Source organism: Manis pentadactyla, chromosome 9, assembly GCF_030020395.1.
Source record: "Manis pentadactyla isolate mManPen7 chromosome 9, mManPen7.hap1, whole genome shotgun sequence".
In the NCBI taxonomy this organism is placed as follows: domain Eukaryota; kingdom Metazoa; phylum Chordata; class Mammalia; order Pholidota; family Manidae; genus Manis; species Manis pentadactyla.
The window spans coordinates 47467953-47489479 of record NC_080027.1 but is presented as its reverse complement, the minus strand read 5'-3'; the positions used below and the strand labels follow the sequence as shown (position 1 = coordinate 47489479).

Below are 21527 nucleotides of genomic sequence, written 5' to 3'. Positions count from 1 at the left end.
CCCACCTATGGCAGTTACAAGTGCATAGCATAGAGGCTCCTCCCTGTGTGCTTGGTCCACTGGCCCTGACAGTGAAGACAGACACTACAGCCAGGAAGCAGAAAAGAGCTCTTTCCTCCCAGCAGACACCAGAGCTACTCACCTGCAACCCCCAACATCATGCCAGGGGCTGAGCAGCTCCAGAGAGTAGAGCTGTTGGGCACTAGAGGGTGTCACCTAAAAATATGAAATGTTAGAAGAACCTGGTTCAAACCAAAATCCCACAAACACCAGAAAGAGGGCCAAGTGAAACTAAACTCACTAATATGCCTAAAAGATATTTCAAATTAAAGATCATAAACCTGCTCAAGGAGCTACAGAAAAATATTCAAGGCCTCAGAGATGAATTCAAGAAGGAGACAGAAACTTTGAAAAATACAACATCCAAAATGAATATACAATGGAGGGATTTAAAAGCAGACTAGATGAAGGAGAGGAGACGGTAAATTGAAACAGAAATTACAGAACAGGGAAAAAATAAGTTGAGGTACAGAGAGAAACAATGATCTCTAGGAATGAAAGAATATTGAGAGAACTGCATGACCAATCTAAACAGAACAATATTCTCATTATACCAGTACCAGAAGAAGAAGAGAGAGAAAAAGGGAAAGAAAGTGTCTTTGAGGAGGTAATTACTGAAAACTTCCCCAATCTGGGGAAGGGGATATTCTCTCAGGCCATGGAGGTGCACAGATCTCCCAACACAATGGACCCAAGGAAGACAACACCAAGACATATAATAAATAAAATGGCAAAGATCAAGGATAAGGACAGAGTATTAAAAGCAGCCAGAGAGAGAAACAAAATCACATACAAAGGAAAACCCATCAGGCTCTCATCAGACTTATCAAAAGAAACCTTACAGGCCAAAAGGGAGTGGCATTATATATCTAATGCACTGAAACAGAAGGGCCTCAAACTGAAAATACTTTACCTGGCAAGATTATCTTTAAATTTGAAGGAGGAATTAAACAATTCCCAGATAAGCAAAAGTTGAGAGGATTTACCTCCCACAAACCGTCTCTACAGTATATTTTGGAGGGACTGCTATAGGTAGAAGTGTTCCTAAGGCTAAATAACTGTCACCAGAGAAAATAAAAAGACAGTAAAGAAAGAAGATCAATTAATTACTAAGCAAATACAAAATTAAATCAACTAACCCCAAAGTCAGTGAAGGGATACACAAAGAGTACAGACTATGACACCTAACATGTAAAGAATGGAATGAAGGAGGAAGAAAAAGGAGGAGAAAAAAAAAAGAACCCTTAGACTGTGCTTGTAATAAAGTACAAAGTGAGTTAATGTAGACTGTGAGATAGTAAAGAAGTTACACTTGAACCTTTGGTAACCACAAATCTAAAGACTGCAATGGCAATAAGTACATATCTATCGATAATCACCTTAAATGTAAATGGTCTGAATGCACCAATCAAAAGACATATAGAGTCACTGACTGGATTAAAAAATGAGACCCATCTATATATGCTGTGTAAAAGAGACTCACTTCAAACCCAAGGACATACGCAGACTAAAAGTGAAGGGATGGAAAAAGATATTTCATGCAACTAATGGGGAGAAAAAAGCAGGAGTTACAATATATGTATCAGATAAAACAGAATTCAAAACAAAGAAAGTCACAAGAGACAAAGAAGGACATTACATAATGATAAAAGAGGTCAGTCCAACAAGAGGATATAACCATTATAAATATCTGTGTGCCCAACACAGGAGCACCAACATATGTGAAACAAATACTAACAGAATTAAAGGGAGAAATAGAATACAATACATTCATTTTAGGAGACTTCAACAACTACTCACTCCAAAGGACAGATCAACCAGACAGAAAATAAGTAAGGAGACAGAGGCACTGAAGAACGTATTAGAACAGATGGACCAAACAGACGTATAAAAAACACTCCATCCAAAAGCAACAGGATACACATTCTTCTCAAGTGCACATGGAACATTTTCAAGAATAGATCATATACTAGGCCACAAAAAGAACCTCAGTAAAGACAAAAAGTTAGAAATTTTACCAACCAGCTTCTCAGACCATGAGGTATGAAAGTAGAAATAAATTACACAAAGAAAACTAAAAAGCCCACAAACACATGGAGGCTTAATAACATGCTCCTAAGTAATCAATGGATCAATGACCAAATAAAAACAGAGATTAAGCAATATATGGAGAAAAATGACAAGAATAACTCAACACCACAAAATCTGTGGGATTCAGCAAGGCTGTGCCAAGAGGAAAGTATATTGCAATACAGGCCAACCTCAGGAAAGAAGAACAATCCCACATGAACAGTCCAAACTCACAATTAATGAAATTAGAAAAAAGAATGAATGAGGCCCAAAGTCAGTAGAAGGAGGGTCATAATAAAGATTGGAACAGAAATAAAATTGATAAGAATAAAATAATAGAATCAATGAAAGCAGGGGCTGGTTTTTCAAGCAAACAAATAAGAGAGATAAACCCCTAGCCAGACTTATCAAGAAACAAAGAGTCTACACACATAAACAGAATCAGAAATGAGAAAGGGAAAATCACTACTGCATCTATGGAGATGATCATCTCCTGTGTTCCATGGACACCAAATAAATACAAAGAATTATAGAGAATACTATGAAAAATAATATGCTAACAAATTGGATAACCTAGAAGAAATGGACAACTTTCTAGAAAAATACAACCTTCCAAGGCTGACCCAGGAAGAAACCGAAGATATGAACAGACCAATTACCAGCAATGAAATTGAACTGGTAATAAAACAACTACCTAAGAACAAAATGCCTGGACCAGATAGCTTCACTGCTGAATTTTATCAAATATTTAGTGAAGATCTAATGCCCATCCTCATTCAAGTTTTCCAAAAAGTAGAAGAGGAGGGAATACCTCCAAACTCAATCTATGAGGCCAGCATCACTCTAATACCAAAACCTAGCAAAGACACCAAAAAAAAAGAAAATTAGAGACCAATATCCCTGATGAATATACATGCAAAAATACTCAACAAAATATTAGCAAACCAAATTCAAAAATACATCAAAAAGATCATCCATCATGACCAAGTAGAATATATTCCAGGGATGCAAGGATGGTACAATACTCAAAAATCCATCAATATCACACACCACATCAACAAAAAGAAGGACAAATACCACATGATCATCTCCACAGATGCCAAAAAAGCATTAGACAAAATTCAACAACCATTCATGATAAAAACTTTCAACAAAAAAGAGTATAGAGGGCAAGTATCTCAACACAATAGAGGCCCTATATGACAAACCCACAGTCAACATCATACTTAAAGCAAGAAGATGAAGGCTTTTCCTTTAAGATCGGGAACAAGATAAGGATGCCCACTCTTTGCCCTTTTATTCAACATAGTACTGGAGGTCCTAGCCACAGCAATCAGAACACAAAGAAATAAAAGGCATCCAGATTGGCAAGGAAGAAGCTAAACTGTCACTACTTGCAGATGATATGATATTGTATATAAAAAACCCTAAAGAATCCACTCCAAAACCACTAGAACTAATAACTGAATTCAGCAAAGTTGCAGGATAAAAGATTAACACACACAAATCTGTTGTATTCCTATATACTAATGATGAACTAGCAGAAAGAGAAATCAGGAAATTGATTCCATTCACAATTACATCAAAAAGAGTAAAATACCTAGGAATAAACCTAACCAAGGAGGTGAAAGACCTATACCCTGAAAACTACAAGACACTCATGAGAGAAATTAAAGAAGACACCAATAAATGGAAATAGATCCCATGCTCAGATAGGAAGAACTAATATTGTCAAAATGTCCATCCTGCCTAAAGCAATCTATAGATTCAATGCAATACCTATCAAAATACCAACAGCATTCTTCAACAGATTAGAGCAAGTAGTTCTAAAATCTTCTTGACTATAAACATGAGCAACTTTTTCCTGAACACATATGCTTTAATGAACAAGTTGGACTACATCAAACTAAAAAGTTTCTGTACAGTAAAGGACACTATCAGCAGAACAAAAAGGCATCCTACAGTATGGGAGAATATATTTGTAAGTGACATATCTGACAAGGGGTTAACATCCAAAATATATAAAGAATTCACATGCCTCAACACCCATAAAGCAAATAACCCAATTAAAAAATGGGTGGAGATATGAACAGACACTTCTCCAAAGAAGAAATTTGGATGGCCAACAGGCACATGAAAAAATTCTCAATATTGCTAATTATCAGGAAAAGATAAATTAAAACCACAATGAGATATCACCTCATAGCAGTTAGGATGGCCCACATCGAAAAGACAAGGAACAACAAATGCTGGCAAGGATGTGGAGAAAAGGGAACCCACATACACTGTTGGTAGGAATGTAAATTAGTTCAACCACTGTGGAAAGCAATATGGAGATTCCTTAAAAAACTAAAAATAGAAATACCATTTGAAACAGTAATTCCATTTGACCAGAGGAATTACTTTGTAAGGTCTTGGAATTTAACCAAAGAAAACAAGATCTCGGATACAAAAAGACATAAGTACCCCTATGTATACCGCAGCACTAGTTACAATAGCTAAGATATGGAAGCAACCTAAGTGTCCATCAGTAGATGAATGGATAAAGAAGAGGTGGTACATATACACAATGGAATACTATTCAGCCATAAGAAGAAAATAAATCCTACCATTTGCAACAACATGGATGGAGCTAGAGGGTATTATGCTTAGTGAAATAAGCCAGGCGGAGAAAGAGAAGTACCAAATTATTTCCCTCATTTGTGGGGTATAACAATGAAGCAAAACTGAAGGATCAAAACAGGCAGCAGACTCACACACTCCAAGAAGGAACTAGCAGTTACCAAAGGACAGGGGTGGGGGAGGGTGGGAGGGGAAGGAAGGAGAAGGAATTGAAGGGTATTTTGATTGGTACACATAGTGTGTGTGGGGTCACGGGGAAGACAGTGTAGCACAGAGAAGACAAGTAGTGACTGTGTGGCATCTTACTATGCTGTTGTACAGTGACTTCAATGGGGTATGAGGGGGACTTGATAATATGGGTGAATGTAGCAAACACAATGTTTCTCGTGTGAAACCTTCATATGATTGTATATCAACGATACCTTAATAATAAATAAATAAAAAGATTTGAGCACACAGCTGTCCTCTGAGGTGTAATTTATAAGAACAAGCCAATTGTCTGATATTTGGAGAATAATTAAGGAAGTTATGGGAAGTCCATATAGAGGGTCATGAAACTACTACTAAAATGATAATTTTTATTAAAAACTTATGTTTCAAAGATGTAAAAAAATTGTTATGAATGTTCTTTTAATTAAAAATACAAGATACTACTTTATATATGTAATGTGATTTCAACTGTTTAGAATTTCATTGCAGAAGATCTGGAAAGGAATATATTAAAACGTTACTGGTAGCTGTTTAGGGTGGTAGGATTATTTTTTCTACTTCTTTACACTGTTATGCTATCTTCACACTTTCTGTAATGAGAACATGACTTTATAATTAGAAAACATATAATACATGTTACAATTCACATTAAGAGGAAATGACTCTTTGGAGAAATGGCTGAATTCAAGTTTAGGGTATGAAATGTTTAAGATAAGCCTTTCTTGGTACCCAACATTTTGTTAGCACCCAAAACAAAGAAACTTCCAGTGACTACTGGATTAGGTCATGTCAGAAGAATACAGAGCCAACTTGAAGAGGCTTGCATAGGCCAACATGACACAACTTGTCTTCCAAAAAGAAAATAAATGACTGCAAGGAATTAAAACACATTAAATGTTAGAAACAATGCTTGAGTTCATAACATTATGAAAATAAAAATCACTGATCACCTTTGGAAGCTGCTAGGAAACTGTACTATTATTCAGAAAACTGGGAAGTAAAGAGAAATAATGAAGCATTTATTCTTTATTTTCTATATGAATTATACCTTAAGGCAGTGTTTCTCAAATTAAGGCCCCTGGACCAGAAGCGTCACCTCAGAACTTGTTCAAAATGTTAAATTACAGGCCTTACTTTAGACTGAATCAAAATGCTGGAGGTGGGCTTGAACCTGAAAGGATTCAGAGTAAGTTCTTTGATCATTCGATCAAACTCTTAATCTTTTGCGTTCTACCATAAGGCTCTGGTGTTACTTTTCCTTATGAAAGAAATCTAAAATCTCAGATTCTTTAATGGGTTCAAGAAGGGGCTAGGTAGTGACTTCAGCTTGCTTTTTACAAGGACATACAAGTCAACCTGGTCTAGGTGAGAATTCTCTAAGTACTCCAATGTCTCTCAACTGCAGATTACACTGGAGTGTGGGGCCAAACGCCTGGCTAGTATACTAATGGTCTTCTCTTGGCCATTGTTCTTGTACATATAACTTCCCCCAAATAGTACCAAGGCTATACAATTTCATAGGTCAATTCTTTCAAAATGGTAAATAATTCTAATCCCTTTAAAACTGTTAGCAGAGCTTAGAAAAAGCTGACATAACAGTGATGTCAAAACTGGGCAAAGTTGTCAATAAATATGACACTACCACTACTGTTGTGTGTGAGTAATAACGCAAAACTCTACATTGGGAAAATAGGTAAAATCCAAACAAAATGTGGAGTTTAATTAATAGCAATATATCAATGTTAGTTCCTCAGCTGTGACCCATGTAGCACAGTAATGTAAGCTACTGATTACAGGGGAAACAGTGAGGAGCATATGGCAACTTTCTTTTAATATCCTGGCAACTTTTCTGTAAGTCTAATATAAAATTTGAAATTTATTGTGAACATTTTAGTACCTACTTAAAAGTTAGTCATCCCACTCTTGCCCTGGGAGGGCTCAAATTCATGCTCAGCACATGGACAAATGAGGCCCAGAACAGTGGTTCTCACTGTGTCCTTCAACAGACCTACTTGACTTCCTACTGCCCATGGTTGAAACTGAGGGATGCAGACCTCTGATGTTTCCTTCCTGGGTTTCTAACTACCATTGGCACCTTCTAATCCTCACATTTTAAGACAAATGCAAATCTGGAGGTGCTGAGATACTTCCTCAATGGATGCTATGCCCCTTGACAGCAGGTTCTGATTACCTTGTCTCAAGAGCACTGAGACATATCAGAAAGCTTCCACAAAGAGGTCCAAACTCTAACTTCCAAGTAGTTAGATCCACCAGAGATGCCTGTCCCCCAACCCTGAAAACTGGGCCAGGAGAGGCCATCCTGCCTGATGCCCTAGCCCCAGGAATTTGCCCCCATCCTGTGACTGACCAAGAAGATCAGGCAAGAACAATAAGCAAAATGAATACTCTGCAGCATGGAAGGCCTCCTGCTCCAGGCAGCAGGGGCATCTGCCACTTACACACACAGACTCTGCTGCAGCACCACTTCATGGGCCACCTCACATAACATAAAATGCTAGGATGTTCCATGGCTCTAAGTCCGGCCTGGTGCCCTGCAGTTCATTCCTACTTATGACATATGCTTGAGTCAAAAACAGACCTGACAGACACCTGGAAGTTCTAGGATGAACACCAAGGCTTACATTACAGACCTCCCACCACCACCACTGGGGGATGGGGTGCAGCTTCAACAGTTCCCTCCTCACTGGTTATAGACACCAAGACCAGTGCCTTAATCCTCTTTCATCACTGACTCCTCAGTTCACTTAGTTCCCTAGTTTGGCTTTCTTAGACAGAAAATGCATTGAAACCAATGTTACAATAAACTTTGTATGCTTGGACCATTTAATTCTCTTGGTAAATGAACACATTAACATATGGGTATTGTCACAGTTCAGCAAGCTAGTCTTCCCAAAGCCTTTATCTCCTTAAATCTGACCCGCTTAAATCTTGTCCAGCCATGTACTCCTCCTAAAGAAACTTGTAGGGAACTGTGGACAAAAATTAACAAAATTCCAATCTGCATCATTTTTGTTTAAAATAAAGTAGAACAAGTGTGAGTTTCCCCATTCATCTATTATAGATGATTAGTAACCCTGGGAAAATGTTTTCATGCAGGACACCCAGAAAAAAACCAAACAAATTTTGGAGACAAGAGTCTACCAATTGGGACCTAAGATCCCTGAGACATCAAAGGAGTATAAAGTGGTCTAATCGGTTTCTGGAGAAATAGGAGTCAGATCAGACACTGGCTCCCTAAACCACCTGCCACTGTGTTGGCACACAGAGGCACGGATGAGCTGAGCAGGGAACTTCCTTCAAACAGCCCCTGCAGTCAGTGTGAGAACAAGTCACCCTCATTCTTCTGTCAGCCGCAGGCTGCATTTATTCTGGGTCTGCTCTTTTAATCTACTGTGAGCCATCCACATGTGTAAGGCCTCTGGTCTATTATTGAAGTGTAATCTTTTCACTTTTCAAAATAGCTCTTTTCTGGAGTCAGAAAGCTTAAATAGGGCACTGGAGTGTTAATCAGCTCCTGTTCATGTGTGGGAATGGCAAACCTTCTGTGTAACAGCCAAAACAGGGAAGCAAAGCTGGATTCCCTCAGTGTGACTCAGGGATGCAGTAATGCACCTTAGCTCCAAAGACACTGGCCTGTGTTCCAGTTAGTGTAAAAGGGCAGAAAGCAGCGGTAGGGCAGATGACATGCACTTCAGCTGTAGATAAATAGCACCAGCATTAACACAGTTTCTCTTGATGCCATTAGACTGCTGCTGGAATCAAAAGTTGCTGAGCTAAATGCATGACCACAACATGAAGGGAAATATTTATTCTGAATCACCTATCTTTTGACTTGATACAGAAACAGAAGTTCATTTTCTTAGGGCATTATTTTCCTCAGGCAGGGTTTAGTGCCATTTTTCATTTTATTATCACCTAAGTCCTAAACATTAATTTTTTAATCAGGAGGAAAATGTAAATAAAATGCTACATTTTTTAGAGCATTGGATTAAAGATGACGGCATGAGAGGTAAGACAGAGGCTTCCTCCTAAAACCACATATAATATGAAAATATAATTAATACAACAAATTCTGAAAAAGCAACAGGAAAGAGGACTGTGCCAAACTGCATACACCTGGAGAAAAGAATAAACCTCACAGAACAGGGTAACATACCAAAGCTGTGGCCCAGAGGGAACAAGCCCTTCCCCCACCCAAGCTCACCAGCTGGAGGAAGAGAAACAGAGCAGGGAGGGAGTGGAGGCCTGGGACTGCTGAATACCTAACTCCGGAGATCTGCTCTTGGAGGACAAACGTACATTTCATGGTGCTTGCATGGTACACTCATGATTAGGGGTTTGGAAAGCTAAGACAGGCAGAATTCCTGGAGAGACTGAGATTGCAGCTGCTTGTGGAAAGTGGGGATCCATATCCAGCTGCTCTGGGACAAAAAGAAGGTGGGCAGTCTGAGAGACTTCCTAACAGCAAGAGGGCTTCCAAAGGGGCACAGATTGCACAGAGCTTACTGTAGACAAAGGACAGGTGGACAAAATTATCTGGGTGCACTCTGCCCAGGAGGTTGGGAGCTTTCATGATCTTCAGGCACTCCAGTGCCCTGGCTGACTACACAGCTCCAAGGACCCCCTCTGTGATATGCAGCCTACTGCAACTTTCTCTGGGTCAGCCCCACCTGGCTCACAAACTGGCAACCTTACCCTGGCATTAGGCCAGCCAGAGGGAAGACCTGTCTACAACTACAAACGCAAAGCATAGAGGCTTATACCTGTGTGCTTGGCCCACTGGTTCTGGCAGTGGAGACAGGCATAGCAGCCAGGAAACAGGAAACACCTCTTTTCTACCCACCAGGCACCAATATCACTCCCCTGAGACTCCTGATATTGCTTAAGGGGCTGAGCAGCTCCAGAGAGTAGAGCTTCTGGCCACTAGAGGGAGCCATATACAAATATGAAATGCCAAAGGAATCTGGTTCAAAGTAAAATTATGAATACAACTCCTGAGAAAGATTCAAATGACATTGACCTCATGAATCTTCCTGAAAAGAATTTCAAAATAAAAATCATTAACCTGCTCGTGGGGGTACAGAAAAATATTCAAGAACTCAGGAATGAATTCCAGTTGGAGATTCAATCATTATGGAATACAGTATCAGAAATGAAACATACAATGGAAAGTATTAAAAGCAGATTAGATAAGGTGGAGGAGACGATGAATGAAATAGAAATTAGAGAAGAGGAATACAAAGAAGCTGAGGCACAGAGAGAAAAAAGGATCTCTAAGAATGAAAGAATATTGAGAGAACTGTGTGAAGAAGCCAAACGGAACAATATTCACATTATAGGGGTACCTGAAGAAGAAGAGAGAAAAAGGAATAGAAAGTGTCTTTGAGGAGGTAATTGCTGAAAACTTCCCCAATCTGGGGAAGGAGAAAGTCTCTCAGGTCATGGATTTGCACAGATCTCCCAACACAAGGGACCCAAGGAAGACAATGACAAGACATATAGTAATGAAAATGGCAAAGACGAAGGATAAGAACAGAGTATTAAAAGCAGCCAGAGAGAGAAATAAGATCCCATATAAGGGAAAGCCCATCAAGCTATCATCGGACATGTCAGCTGAAATCTTCCAGGCCAGAAGGGAGTGGCATGATGTATTTAATGCACTGAAGAAGGGCCTCAAACCAAGAATACTTTATCTGGCAAGATTATCATTTAAATTTGAAGGAGAGATTAAACAATTTCTAGATAAGTAAAAGTTGAGAGAATTTACCTCTGACAAACCATATCTACAGTGTATTTTGGAGGGACTGCTATAGATGGAAGTGTTCCTAAGGTTAAATAGCTGTCATCAGAAGTAACAAAACCACAGTAAAGAAAGTAGAACAGTTAATTACTAAGCAAATGCAAAATTAAATCAATTGTCCCCAAAATCAAGGGAAAGACAAAGAGTTCAGAATATGATACCAATATGTAAAGAATGGAGGAGGAAGAAAAAGGAGAAGAAAAAAAGAACCTTTAGATTGTGTTTGTAATAACATATTAAGTGAGTTAAGTTAGACTCTTAGATAGTAAGGAAGTTAATCTTGAACCTTTGGTAACCGGGAATCCAAAGGCTGTAATGGCAATAAGTACATACCTACTGATAATCACCCTAAATGTAAAAGGTCTGAATGCACCAATCAAAAGACATAGAGTCACTGAATGGATAAAAACACAAGACCCATCTATATGCTGCCTAAAATTGACTCACTTCAAACCAAAAGACATACACAGAATAAAAGTGAAGGGAAGAAAAAAGATTTCATGCAATTAATAGAAAAAAGGAGTTGCAGAACTTATATCACATAAAATAGACTTCAAAACAAAGAAAGTCACAAGAGACAAAGGAGGACATTACATAATGATACAGGGGTCAATCAAACAAGAAGACATAACCATTATAAATATCTATGCACCCAACACAGGAGCACCTACATATGTGAAACAAATACTAACAGAATTAAAAGGCGAAATAGAAAGCAATGCAACCGTTCTAGGAGACTTCAACACTCCACTCACTCCAAAGGACAGATCAACCAGACAGAAAGTAAGTAAGGACTCAGAGGCACTGAACAACACACTAGAACAGATGGACTTAACTGACATCTACAGAACTCTACATGCAAAAGCAGAAGAATACACATTATTGTCAAATGCACATGGAACATTTTCAAAAATAGATCATATACTAGGCCACAGGAAGAGCCTCAGTAAATAAAAAAAGATTGAAATTGTACCAACCAGTTTCTCAGATCACAAAGGTATGAAACTAGAAATAAATTATGCAAAGAAAATGTTAAATCCCACAAACACATGGAGGCTTCACAACATGCTCCTAAATAACCAATGGATCAATGACCAAATAAAAACAGAGATCAAGCAATATATGGGGACAAATGACATCAATAATTAAACACCACAAAATCTGTGGGACGCAGTGAAGGCTGTGCTAAGGGGAAAGTATATGGCAATACAGGCCAACCTCAGGAAAGAAGAACAATCCCATATGAGCAGTCTAAATTCACAGGTAACAAAACTAGAAAAAGAAGAACAAAGGAAGCCCAAAGTCAGTAGAAGGAGGGACATAATAATTATTAGAGCAGAAATAAAAAAAATTGAGAAGAATAAAACAATAGAATCAATGAAAGCAAGAGCTGTTCTTCGAGAAAATAAACAAAATAGATAACCCCCTAGCCAGACATATCAAGAAAAAATGAGAGTTTATTCACATAAGCAGACTCAGAAATGAGAAAGGAAAAGTCTCTATGGATACCACAGAAATACAAAGAATTATTACAGAATACTATGAAATACTATATGCTAACAAACTGGATAGCCTAGAAGAAATGGACAAATTTCTAGAAAAATACAACCTTCCAAGGCTAACCCAGAAAGAAACAGAAAATATGAACAGACCAATTACCAGCAAGGGAATTGAACTGGTAATCAAAAAACTTCCCAAGAACAAAATCCCTGGACCAGATGGCTTGACTGCTGAATTTTATCAATCATTTAGTGAAGACTTAATATGCAACCTCCTTAATATTTTCTGAAGAGGGAATACTTCCAAACTCATGCCATGAGGCTAGCATCACTCTAATACCAAAACCAGGCAAAGACACAACAAGAAAAGAAAATTACAGACCAATATCCCTGATGAACATAGATGCAAAAATAGTCAACAAAATATTAGCAAACCAATTTCAAAAACACATCAAAAAGACCATCCATCATGATCAAGTATGATTTATTCCAGGGATGCAGGGATGGTTCATAATTCAAAAATCCATCAACGTCATACACCACATCAATAAAAAGGAAAAAAACCACATGATCATCTCCATAGATGCTGAAAAAGCATTTTACAAAATTCAACATCTATTCATGATCAAAACTCTTAACAAAATGGGTATAGAGGGCAAGTACCTCAACATAATAAAGGCCCTATATGACAAACCCATAACCAACATTATGGTTAACGGCGAGAAGCTGAAAGCTTTTCCTTTAAGATCAGGGACTAGACAAGGTAGCCCACTCTCCCCAATTCTATTCAACATAGTACTGGAGGTCCTAGCCACGGCAATCAGACAACACGAAGAAATAAAAGGCATCCAGATTGGCAAGGAAGAAGTTAAACTGTCCCTGTTTGCAAATTACATGATATTGTACATAAAAAAACCCCAAAGAATCCACTCCAAACTACTAGATCTAATACATGAATTCAGCAAAGTTGCAGGATACAAAATTAATACGCAGAAATCTGTGAAATTCCTATACACTAACAATGAACTAGCAGAGAGAAGTCAGGAAAACAATTCCATTCACAGTTCCATCAAAAAGAATAAAATACCTAGGAACAAACCTAACCAAGGAAGTGAAAGACCTATACCCTGAAAACTACAAGACACTCATGAGAGAAATTAAGAAGATACCAATAAATGGAAACACATCCCTTCCTCATGGATAGGAAGAATTAATATTGCTAAAATGGTCATCCTGCCTAAAGCAATCTACAGATTCAATGCAATTCCTATCAAAATACCAACAGCATTCTTCAACAAAATCATTCAAAAAATGAGCATTCTAGAGAAAATCATTCTAAAATTTATATGGAACCACAAAACACCCTGAATAGCCAAAGCAACCCTGAGAAGGAAGAATAAAGCTGGGGGGATTATGCTCCCCAACTTCAAGCTGTACTACAAAGCTACAGTAATCAAGATAATTTGGTAGTGGCACAAGAACAGACCCATAGACCAATGGAACAGACTTGAGAGCCCTGATATAAACCCAACCATATATGGTCAAGTAGTATGCAATAAAGGAGCCATAGACATACAATGGGGAAATGACAGCCTCTTCAACAGCTGGTGTTGGCAAAACTGGACAGCTACATGCAAGAGAATGAAACTGGGTTATTGTTTAACCCCATACACAAAAGTAAACTCAAAATGGATCAAAGACCTGAATGTAAGTCATGAAACCATAAAAGTCTTAGAAGACAACATAGGCAAACATCTCCTGAATATAAGCATAAGCAACTTCTTCCTGAACGCATCACCTTGAGCAAGGGAAACAAAAGCAAAAATGAACACATGTGACTACATCAAACTAAAAAGCTTCTGTACAGCAAAGGACACTGTCAGCAGAATAAAAAGGCATCCTACAATACGGGAGAATCTGTTTGTAAATGACATATCTGACAAGAGGTTAGCATCAAAAATATATAAAGGGGAGGAGGGATGTGGGAGGGGGGCTATGGAGGGAGGGAGAAGGGGATTGAGGGGTATTATGATTAGTACACATGGTGTGGGGGGATCATGGGGAAGACAGTGTAGCACACAGAAGGCAAATAGTGAATCTGTGGCATCTTACTACACTGATGCACAGTGACTTGATATGGGTGGGGACTTGTTAATATGGGTAAATGTAGTAACCACATTGTTTTTTCATGTGAAACCTTCATAAGAGTGTATATCAATAATACCTTAATAAGAAATTTTAAAAAAAGAATAAGTCCTACATCACATAGAGGATTAAGTAAGTTTATAAATATAAAGTAAGACACACCTGGTATATAATTAGTACTTAATAAATCTTAACTCTTATTTGAATAAAAAGCCTTGAAAATACTTTTATGTTGTGACATATTACATTATAAGGATGCTTAGAAATAGAATTGGTTATTTCATCACTATTACACATTTAATATTTTTTTATATGTGTGCAGGTATGTGTGTGTAAAATGAGCCTGTTGATCTCTCGGGTGCATGAGTGATTATTTTTTCCCTTAGAATAAATTCTTTTTTTTTAAAAGTATTGTTGATATACAATCTTGTATTGGTTTCAAAGGTAGAACACAGTGGTTCAACAGTTACCATATTGTTCAATACTCACCTCTTCTAGTGTGGCTTTTATCTATCAACATAGAAAGATGTTACAGAATCACTGATTATATAGAATAAATTCTTGTGAGTGAAATTACTAAGACCAAAATAGATTTCATATTCTTGATATAAAAAGAGAAATTGGCTTTTTAAAAATATCATTGAGGGTTTCCATCAGCAACATATAAGTGTACTTAACCCATCACAGCTTTTCCCATAGAAAACTTAACATATACATAGTCTTTATTAATTTAGTAGATACAGTGTTTAAATCTATTGTTTAATTTGCATAATTAATTTATATTTTTCTTAATGAGTTATTGGAGTTCTTTACAGATTAGGGGCACTGATACTTTGATTGTTATATTTGTGGTAACAACTGCCCTCCACCCAGTGTGCTATTTTACTTTTTAATATCTCCTTGGTAAAGATTTTTAGACAAAAAAAGTATTATATATTTGTTTAGTGATATCTACCCATTTTTTTTCCAGTGACTTTACTGTTAGGATGTAATTTTCCACTTTCTTTTTAAGTACCAATTCATATATTTTACTTTTTCTTAATAATTTCATAATTTATATTTAGCTTTTAGAACATAATTCTAATTTATATTGACATGATGAGGTTTTAACTTTTTTTCAAAGTTTCCACTTTCCTGTATTATTTTTAAATATTCCTCCCATTTTTCATTAATTGCTTTTTTTTTTTATCACATATGTCCTCATAGAGTATCAGGCTACATTTCTTGACTATCTGTTCAGTTCTAGCTTCTTTATCTCCTTACTCTTTCTGAAGAATTTTGATTCTGTCATCGCCATCTTAAAAGCCCACTGGCAATTTGTGAATGTATTCAACTTATAGATTCCTTTGAGATTCGGGCATTTTTTGTAATACTCAGCCATTTCTTCCAGAACAGAGTGTACTACTATTACACTGCAAACCTAGTCTTGTCTCCTTTCTTAAAGTGACGATTTCACACCTTCAGCCTCAGCTCATGACTGTATCCCATATGTACCTCATTGGAGCAGAAGGTGAAGTATGGACTGAGGAGGGAAAGGGAAGTAAGAAAGGGCAGCTCTTATCTCCCCTCTTCAAACCCCACCCACCTGTCTGCACCTGGGCAAGCACGCCCTGTTTTCCCCCTTTACAACTGTCTACCGAAGGCTGACCCCTCCTCTGGTATCCTGAATCCCTGTCTCGCTCATCTACCAAGATTTTGCTCCTGCAGAATCTCTTTAATCTGAAACCATTTTCTTCTCCTCTGGATTATAACCATAAAATACAAATAAGCTCTGATTTTACCATCATAAAGAAGCTTTCCATTACGGACCCATTTTTTCACTTCTTCTTCAAGAGAAAAAAAATATCTAAAGGTACATCTATGCCCACATTCCCCCTTTGATGATTTTCTATTCACATACAGGCTCACTCCCAATCAAGCTCTGATCTCTTTCCATGAGACTGTTCTTTGTCGAAGTCATTATTAATGTGCCAAATAAAGTGCTAATTTCTCTATCTTCGTCTTTTAACCTTTCAGCAACACTGACAGTTAACCACTCCCTCCCTCTTGAAACTGTTTCTTCTCTAGGCTTCCTGACATCAATCACACAGTCCCGGTTTTCCTCCTTCCTCCCCTATCTCTCCTCACCTTATTGAATCCCCTCTCTTTCTGAATTCTGGAGTTCCCTATGGAACTAATACGGACATCTCTTTATTTCTCACCTGTACTCTCTTCCTGAGTAATTCAATCTAGATGCATAGGTTTAAACACCATATACATACTATTGACGGCCAAAGACTTGACTACTTCCATAAGCCACAGACTCATACATTTAATTGCTTTTTGGTCATGTCTGTAGGAATATCAAACTTAATCCAAAACAAATCTTTTGATGCGTTGTCCTAATCTATTCTTCCCTTATTCTTTTTCATATAAATCAATATCAGCACCGTCCACACAGCTGATCAAACTGAAAACTGCAATAAAAACATTGTTTTCTTCTTTTGCCTCACTGCCCTAGTTAGTAAATCCTGTTGTCTTCATCTGTACAATGCGCTCCAAACATGTGCACTTCTCGTGGTCTCCCCCACGAGTGTTTCACTCCAAGTCACCACAATCTGTGGCCTGTTCTTCTACCGTAGCTTTCTAATAGGTCTTTCTCTTTCTACTCTTGCCCCACAGTAATCTTTTTTCTCCTCACTAACCAGATTGACCATAAATATCATCGGATCATGGCACTTTTCCACATATGATCTTGGCCACTTACTTTCAGTCAATATTAAAACTGCGTTCCCATATATTCACTCTAACTCCCTGGACCTTGCTGTTCATCACACAGTCCAAAACTGTTCCTGCTTTAGGACCAATTAGTAGCTATTCTCCTATCCTGTGATGTTTTCTGGCAAATCTGCTCAGGTTACGAAGATCCCATCTACAAAATGTTAACTTCTCAAAGAAGAGGTTGCCAGTCTCCACGGCATGCTGCCAGACCAACAGGCATTACCACAGAGTTTTATTGTCTTCACTGCACTTAGCACTGTGTGAAACTTCTTATTTATACCTCAGTTTACTTGCTTATTGTCTGTCTCTACATTTCAAAATGAAAACTCAATGGGACTCCATGGAGCCTGCTGTGTGTGGGTCATACCTTCTCCTCCATAAAATCTAGGAATACATACAGCACCAGCTCTACACTTAAACAATGTGAAATGTATGTGCATGTGTATATCGTCACTGAAGAATTAGGGGAATATTGCCATGTTTCTAGGTGAAAAGTTTTAATATTTTAATCTAAACATATTTACTTTTGCTAAATAATCTGTAAATTCAATGTAGTAACCATCAATATTCTAATGGCATTTTAAAAAGTGGATTTTGACAAGCCAAGAAATAGAAAGCTTATGAAATATCAAGAAAATTGTGAAGTAGAAGAAAAATAAGTTATGTCCTATTTGCTAAAGCTACAGTAATTGAAACATAGTAAGTTCAGTAATTGACAAATAAGCTAACATGTATATTGGAATTTGGTTTATATTATAGTGACACTTGAAATTAATGGGGAAAGAATGACTTATCATAGTATCAAAAAAATGACTAAATATTTTGGGGAAAATATTACCATACTAACTCATATACCTAAATTCTTGTGAGGTCTAATGTTTAAAAACAAAGTCCTGTGTCAGACTGACCACCCCAGATTCATGTCCCACTGATTACCCTCAGTGGGGCCATAAGATTGAGATTCAGTGAGTGGAATGTAAGCAGAGATGATGTGCTCCTTCTAAGCTACAAAACTACAGGTGAACGACCTTTTCATCCTCGCCTGTGCGGACACTGACACAGGTATAGGACGCCCTTGACAGCCCCAAGCAGCAGAGCTCTGTCAGCTTGGGCCCACACATCTGCCGTTCCTTCCCTCAGCTAAAATGTATGTAAGTGAAAAATACATTTCGTCTTGTTCAGCCACTGAGATTTGGGATTTTATCTGTTATGTCAGGGGTCAGCAAACAAGTCCCTGGGGCCACAACCAAAATACCTGATTTTACAAATAAAATTTTATCGTAACCACACTCATTTTTGTATTGTTTGTGACTGTTTTCCTGCTCTAATAGCAGTTGAATAGTTCTGATGGGGACAGTATGGCCTGCAGAGCCTAGAATATTTATCTGGCTCTTTATAGAAAAACTTTGCTGATTTCTTATGCAACTGGTGTCACCTTACATAAAGGAAAACTAGGACTGGAGTTATAGTATAACACAGGAGACTTTTTATTACCTTAGGGTTGATGACACCTCTCTTAGTAAAAAAGGAAAATCTATGTACTTGTTCCTGCTTATTCTCTGCTTCTGCCTCTTATCCCTGACCACACCTTATCTGGCTCTTTTATCCTTCAGTTTTAAAAATCACCTCCTTAGGAATGCATTATATATACATTCTAAAAATCTATAACTATGTGATTCCATTATTCTGCTGTACTAATTTTTTGCCAAGATCAATAATCACTGAGCTGGCAAATTCATTAGCCTTTTATCAACACATAAAACTCTTGAGACGTTTGAAAAATCTTTCTTGGAAGCCTCTCCTCTCGCCACTACTGATGCACCTTACTCAGCTTTTCCTGTTTCTCTGATTCCTGATGCTCTGGGCGGGCTATTCTTCATCCACCTTCAAATGTTGGTATCTCTAAGGTTGTCTTAGAGCCTTTCCTGGTATCTTTCTCCAGCACTGTGTCTCATCCAGGATTGCACTTCAGAATCACCTTGGTATACTTTCCCAGGAAATATGCAGTGTCTGTATCATTGCCACCTTTATGATCTGCAGTTGGACCAGGCACTTGCATTTCAATGTCACTCCTTCAAGATTGTAATGGGTACAATTCATTTTTTGGTGAAAACCTTTAGCACACATCCTTGGTTGTGTCAAACTTCACTTGCATTTATTTGTAATAAACTTCTACATCCATTTCTCCAGCCCATATCTCTCTTTTAAACTCCAACTTTATTTATTCATTCAAAATGATATTTCTTGGGAACAGTAATGGCTGAGCACTTTACTACAAGTGATAATATAGAGATCAACAAACCTGTTACAGTTTTTACTGCCATGGAATTAACAGTCTAATGGAGGAGTCAGACAATAAGCAAATACTCATATAATTTGTGCATATAAAGGCACCCATTGCCTAAAAAGTGGTGTACAGTTTTTAGTGTGCTTAAGATTCACAAAGGGCTTATTACCAAATCTAGATTTCTGAGATCAACTGTCCTACCCCATCCTGTGCTAAGAAGTATTTTCAACAAGCAACCTAGGAAACATCTGAAGTCATAATATGCAAGACAATACATTGTAAGGCATGAAACAGTGGCCCTTTTCTTAACCTTATCCTCATTTTCTTTTGCTGTCTCATAGATTCCCCAGTTTCCAGCATTTTCAGAATTACATGCTAGGCAACTTCTTTAGTACTGAATTCAAAACATTTTTCAATCTAGCCTCTTTGTCCTACTTCTCAGCTTTATTTCTAGTGAGAAATCAGTTTTACTAATATTACACATACTCATAGAAAAATTATACTATTTGTTATTGCTTAAATGTGCTCTTTCAAATTTCAGAAATTGTTTTAGAGTTTAATGCCAAGTTGGAAATAAACAGCATGAACAGTTTACTTTTTATTTCTGTATCCCTGCCTCTAGATATAGACCTGGGATATATATAATATGTATTCAAAATATACTTGATGAACACATGCAAAAATGAAGGAAAGGACTCTGTTTGCCACAAACGTATTCTTGTATTTGCAATGGGTTTATTTATTTGGTTCTTGTTTTTTTTTATGTTCTGTTGTATGTCTACTTGCTTTAATTTCCTAATTAGCTTGAATGGGCTTAGAGAGTAGAGACTGTTTATCTACCTTCCTCTCATTTCCTTCCTTCCTCTCCACTCCTCCCTCCCCCTCCCCTTCCTCCTTCTCTTCTTTCTTTTTCCCCTTTCCTTTCTGTATTTCCTTCCTGTGTCTATGAAGGTGCCTTGCTTTGAATAGGCAGTTTGATGAATTTATCTGAGAAGAAACATGGGAAAATGGGAAAAGGAAAGCAGTAGTCGAGGAATGGGATGAAAATGGAAAAGGTTTACAATAAAATAACTTCTCTCCCTATTCCTGAAATTGTCATCATAAGCAGAGAACCTCACCTTCAAAAGGGCTATTTTGCAGTCATTCTCCTGAGAGCCCCTTTGACATCCTTGTTCCTTAGGCTGTAAATGATGGGGTTCAGCATGGGTGTCACGGCTGAGTAGAACACAGAGATCATTTTATCTCTTTCATTCATTATCCTGGAGTTTGGCCGCATGTAGGCAAATATTGCTGACCCATAGAAGAGGACAACGACCATGAGATGGGAGCCACAGGTAGAGAAAACCTTGAGCCTCCCTTCCCCAGACTGCATCTGGATCACAGTGGAGATGATACGCCAGTAGGAGACAAGGATCAGGGAGACAGGAGCCAGGAGGATGACCACGCCCATTGCAAAGATGGCCATCTCTGTGCTGTAGGTATCAGCTGAAGCCAGCTTCAGAAGGGCAGGAGGTTCACAAAAAAAATGGTTAATGATATTCTTCCCTCGGTAGGGCAGATGCAGTGTGAATGTGGTGTCCACCAGAGACACAAACGCTCCACTGGTCCAGGACCCTATGGCCAGCTGGACACACACCCAGTGTGTCATGATGGTGGAGTAGTGCAGGGGCTTGCAGATGGCCACACAGCGGTCATAGGACATCACCGCCAGCAGGGCACACTCTGTACAGCCAACCAGAAGTAAAATAACTATCTGTGTTGAGCATCCAGCAAAGGAAATGGTTTTCTGTTTTACCAGGAAGTGGATTAGCACCTGGGGGACAGTGGTAGTAGAAAAACAGAGATCAGCAAAGGACAGATTTCTAAGGAAAAAGTACATGGGTGTGTGGAGTCTGGAGTCTGTGTGAATGAGCAAAATGATAAGCAGATTTCCCAGCACAGTCAGTAGGTAGATGATCAGGAAAAGGAAGAAGAGCAGGACTTGTGTCTGTGGATCCTGTGAAAGGCCCAGGAAGACAAATTCAGTCACATAGGTTTGGTTTTCTTCTCCCAT

General features: G+C 38.1%; 1 protein-coding gene across 1 annotated transcript; it reads right to left on the bottom strand.

Moving 5' to 3' along the window:
- Nucleotides 1–20603: 20603 nt before the first annotated feature.
- LOC118914492 (olfactory receptor 2D3-like) lies at nt 20604–21527 on the bottom strand. Its single transcript, XM_036889470.2, has one exon. It carries the CDS (start codon nt 21525–21527, stop codon nt 20604–20606), a length of 924 nt encoding a protein of 307 aa, XP_036745365.2.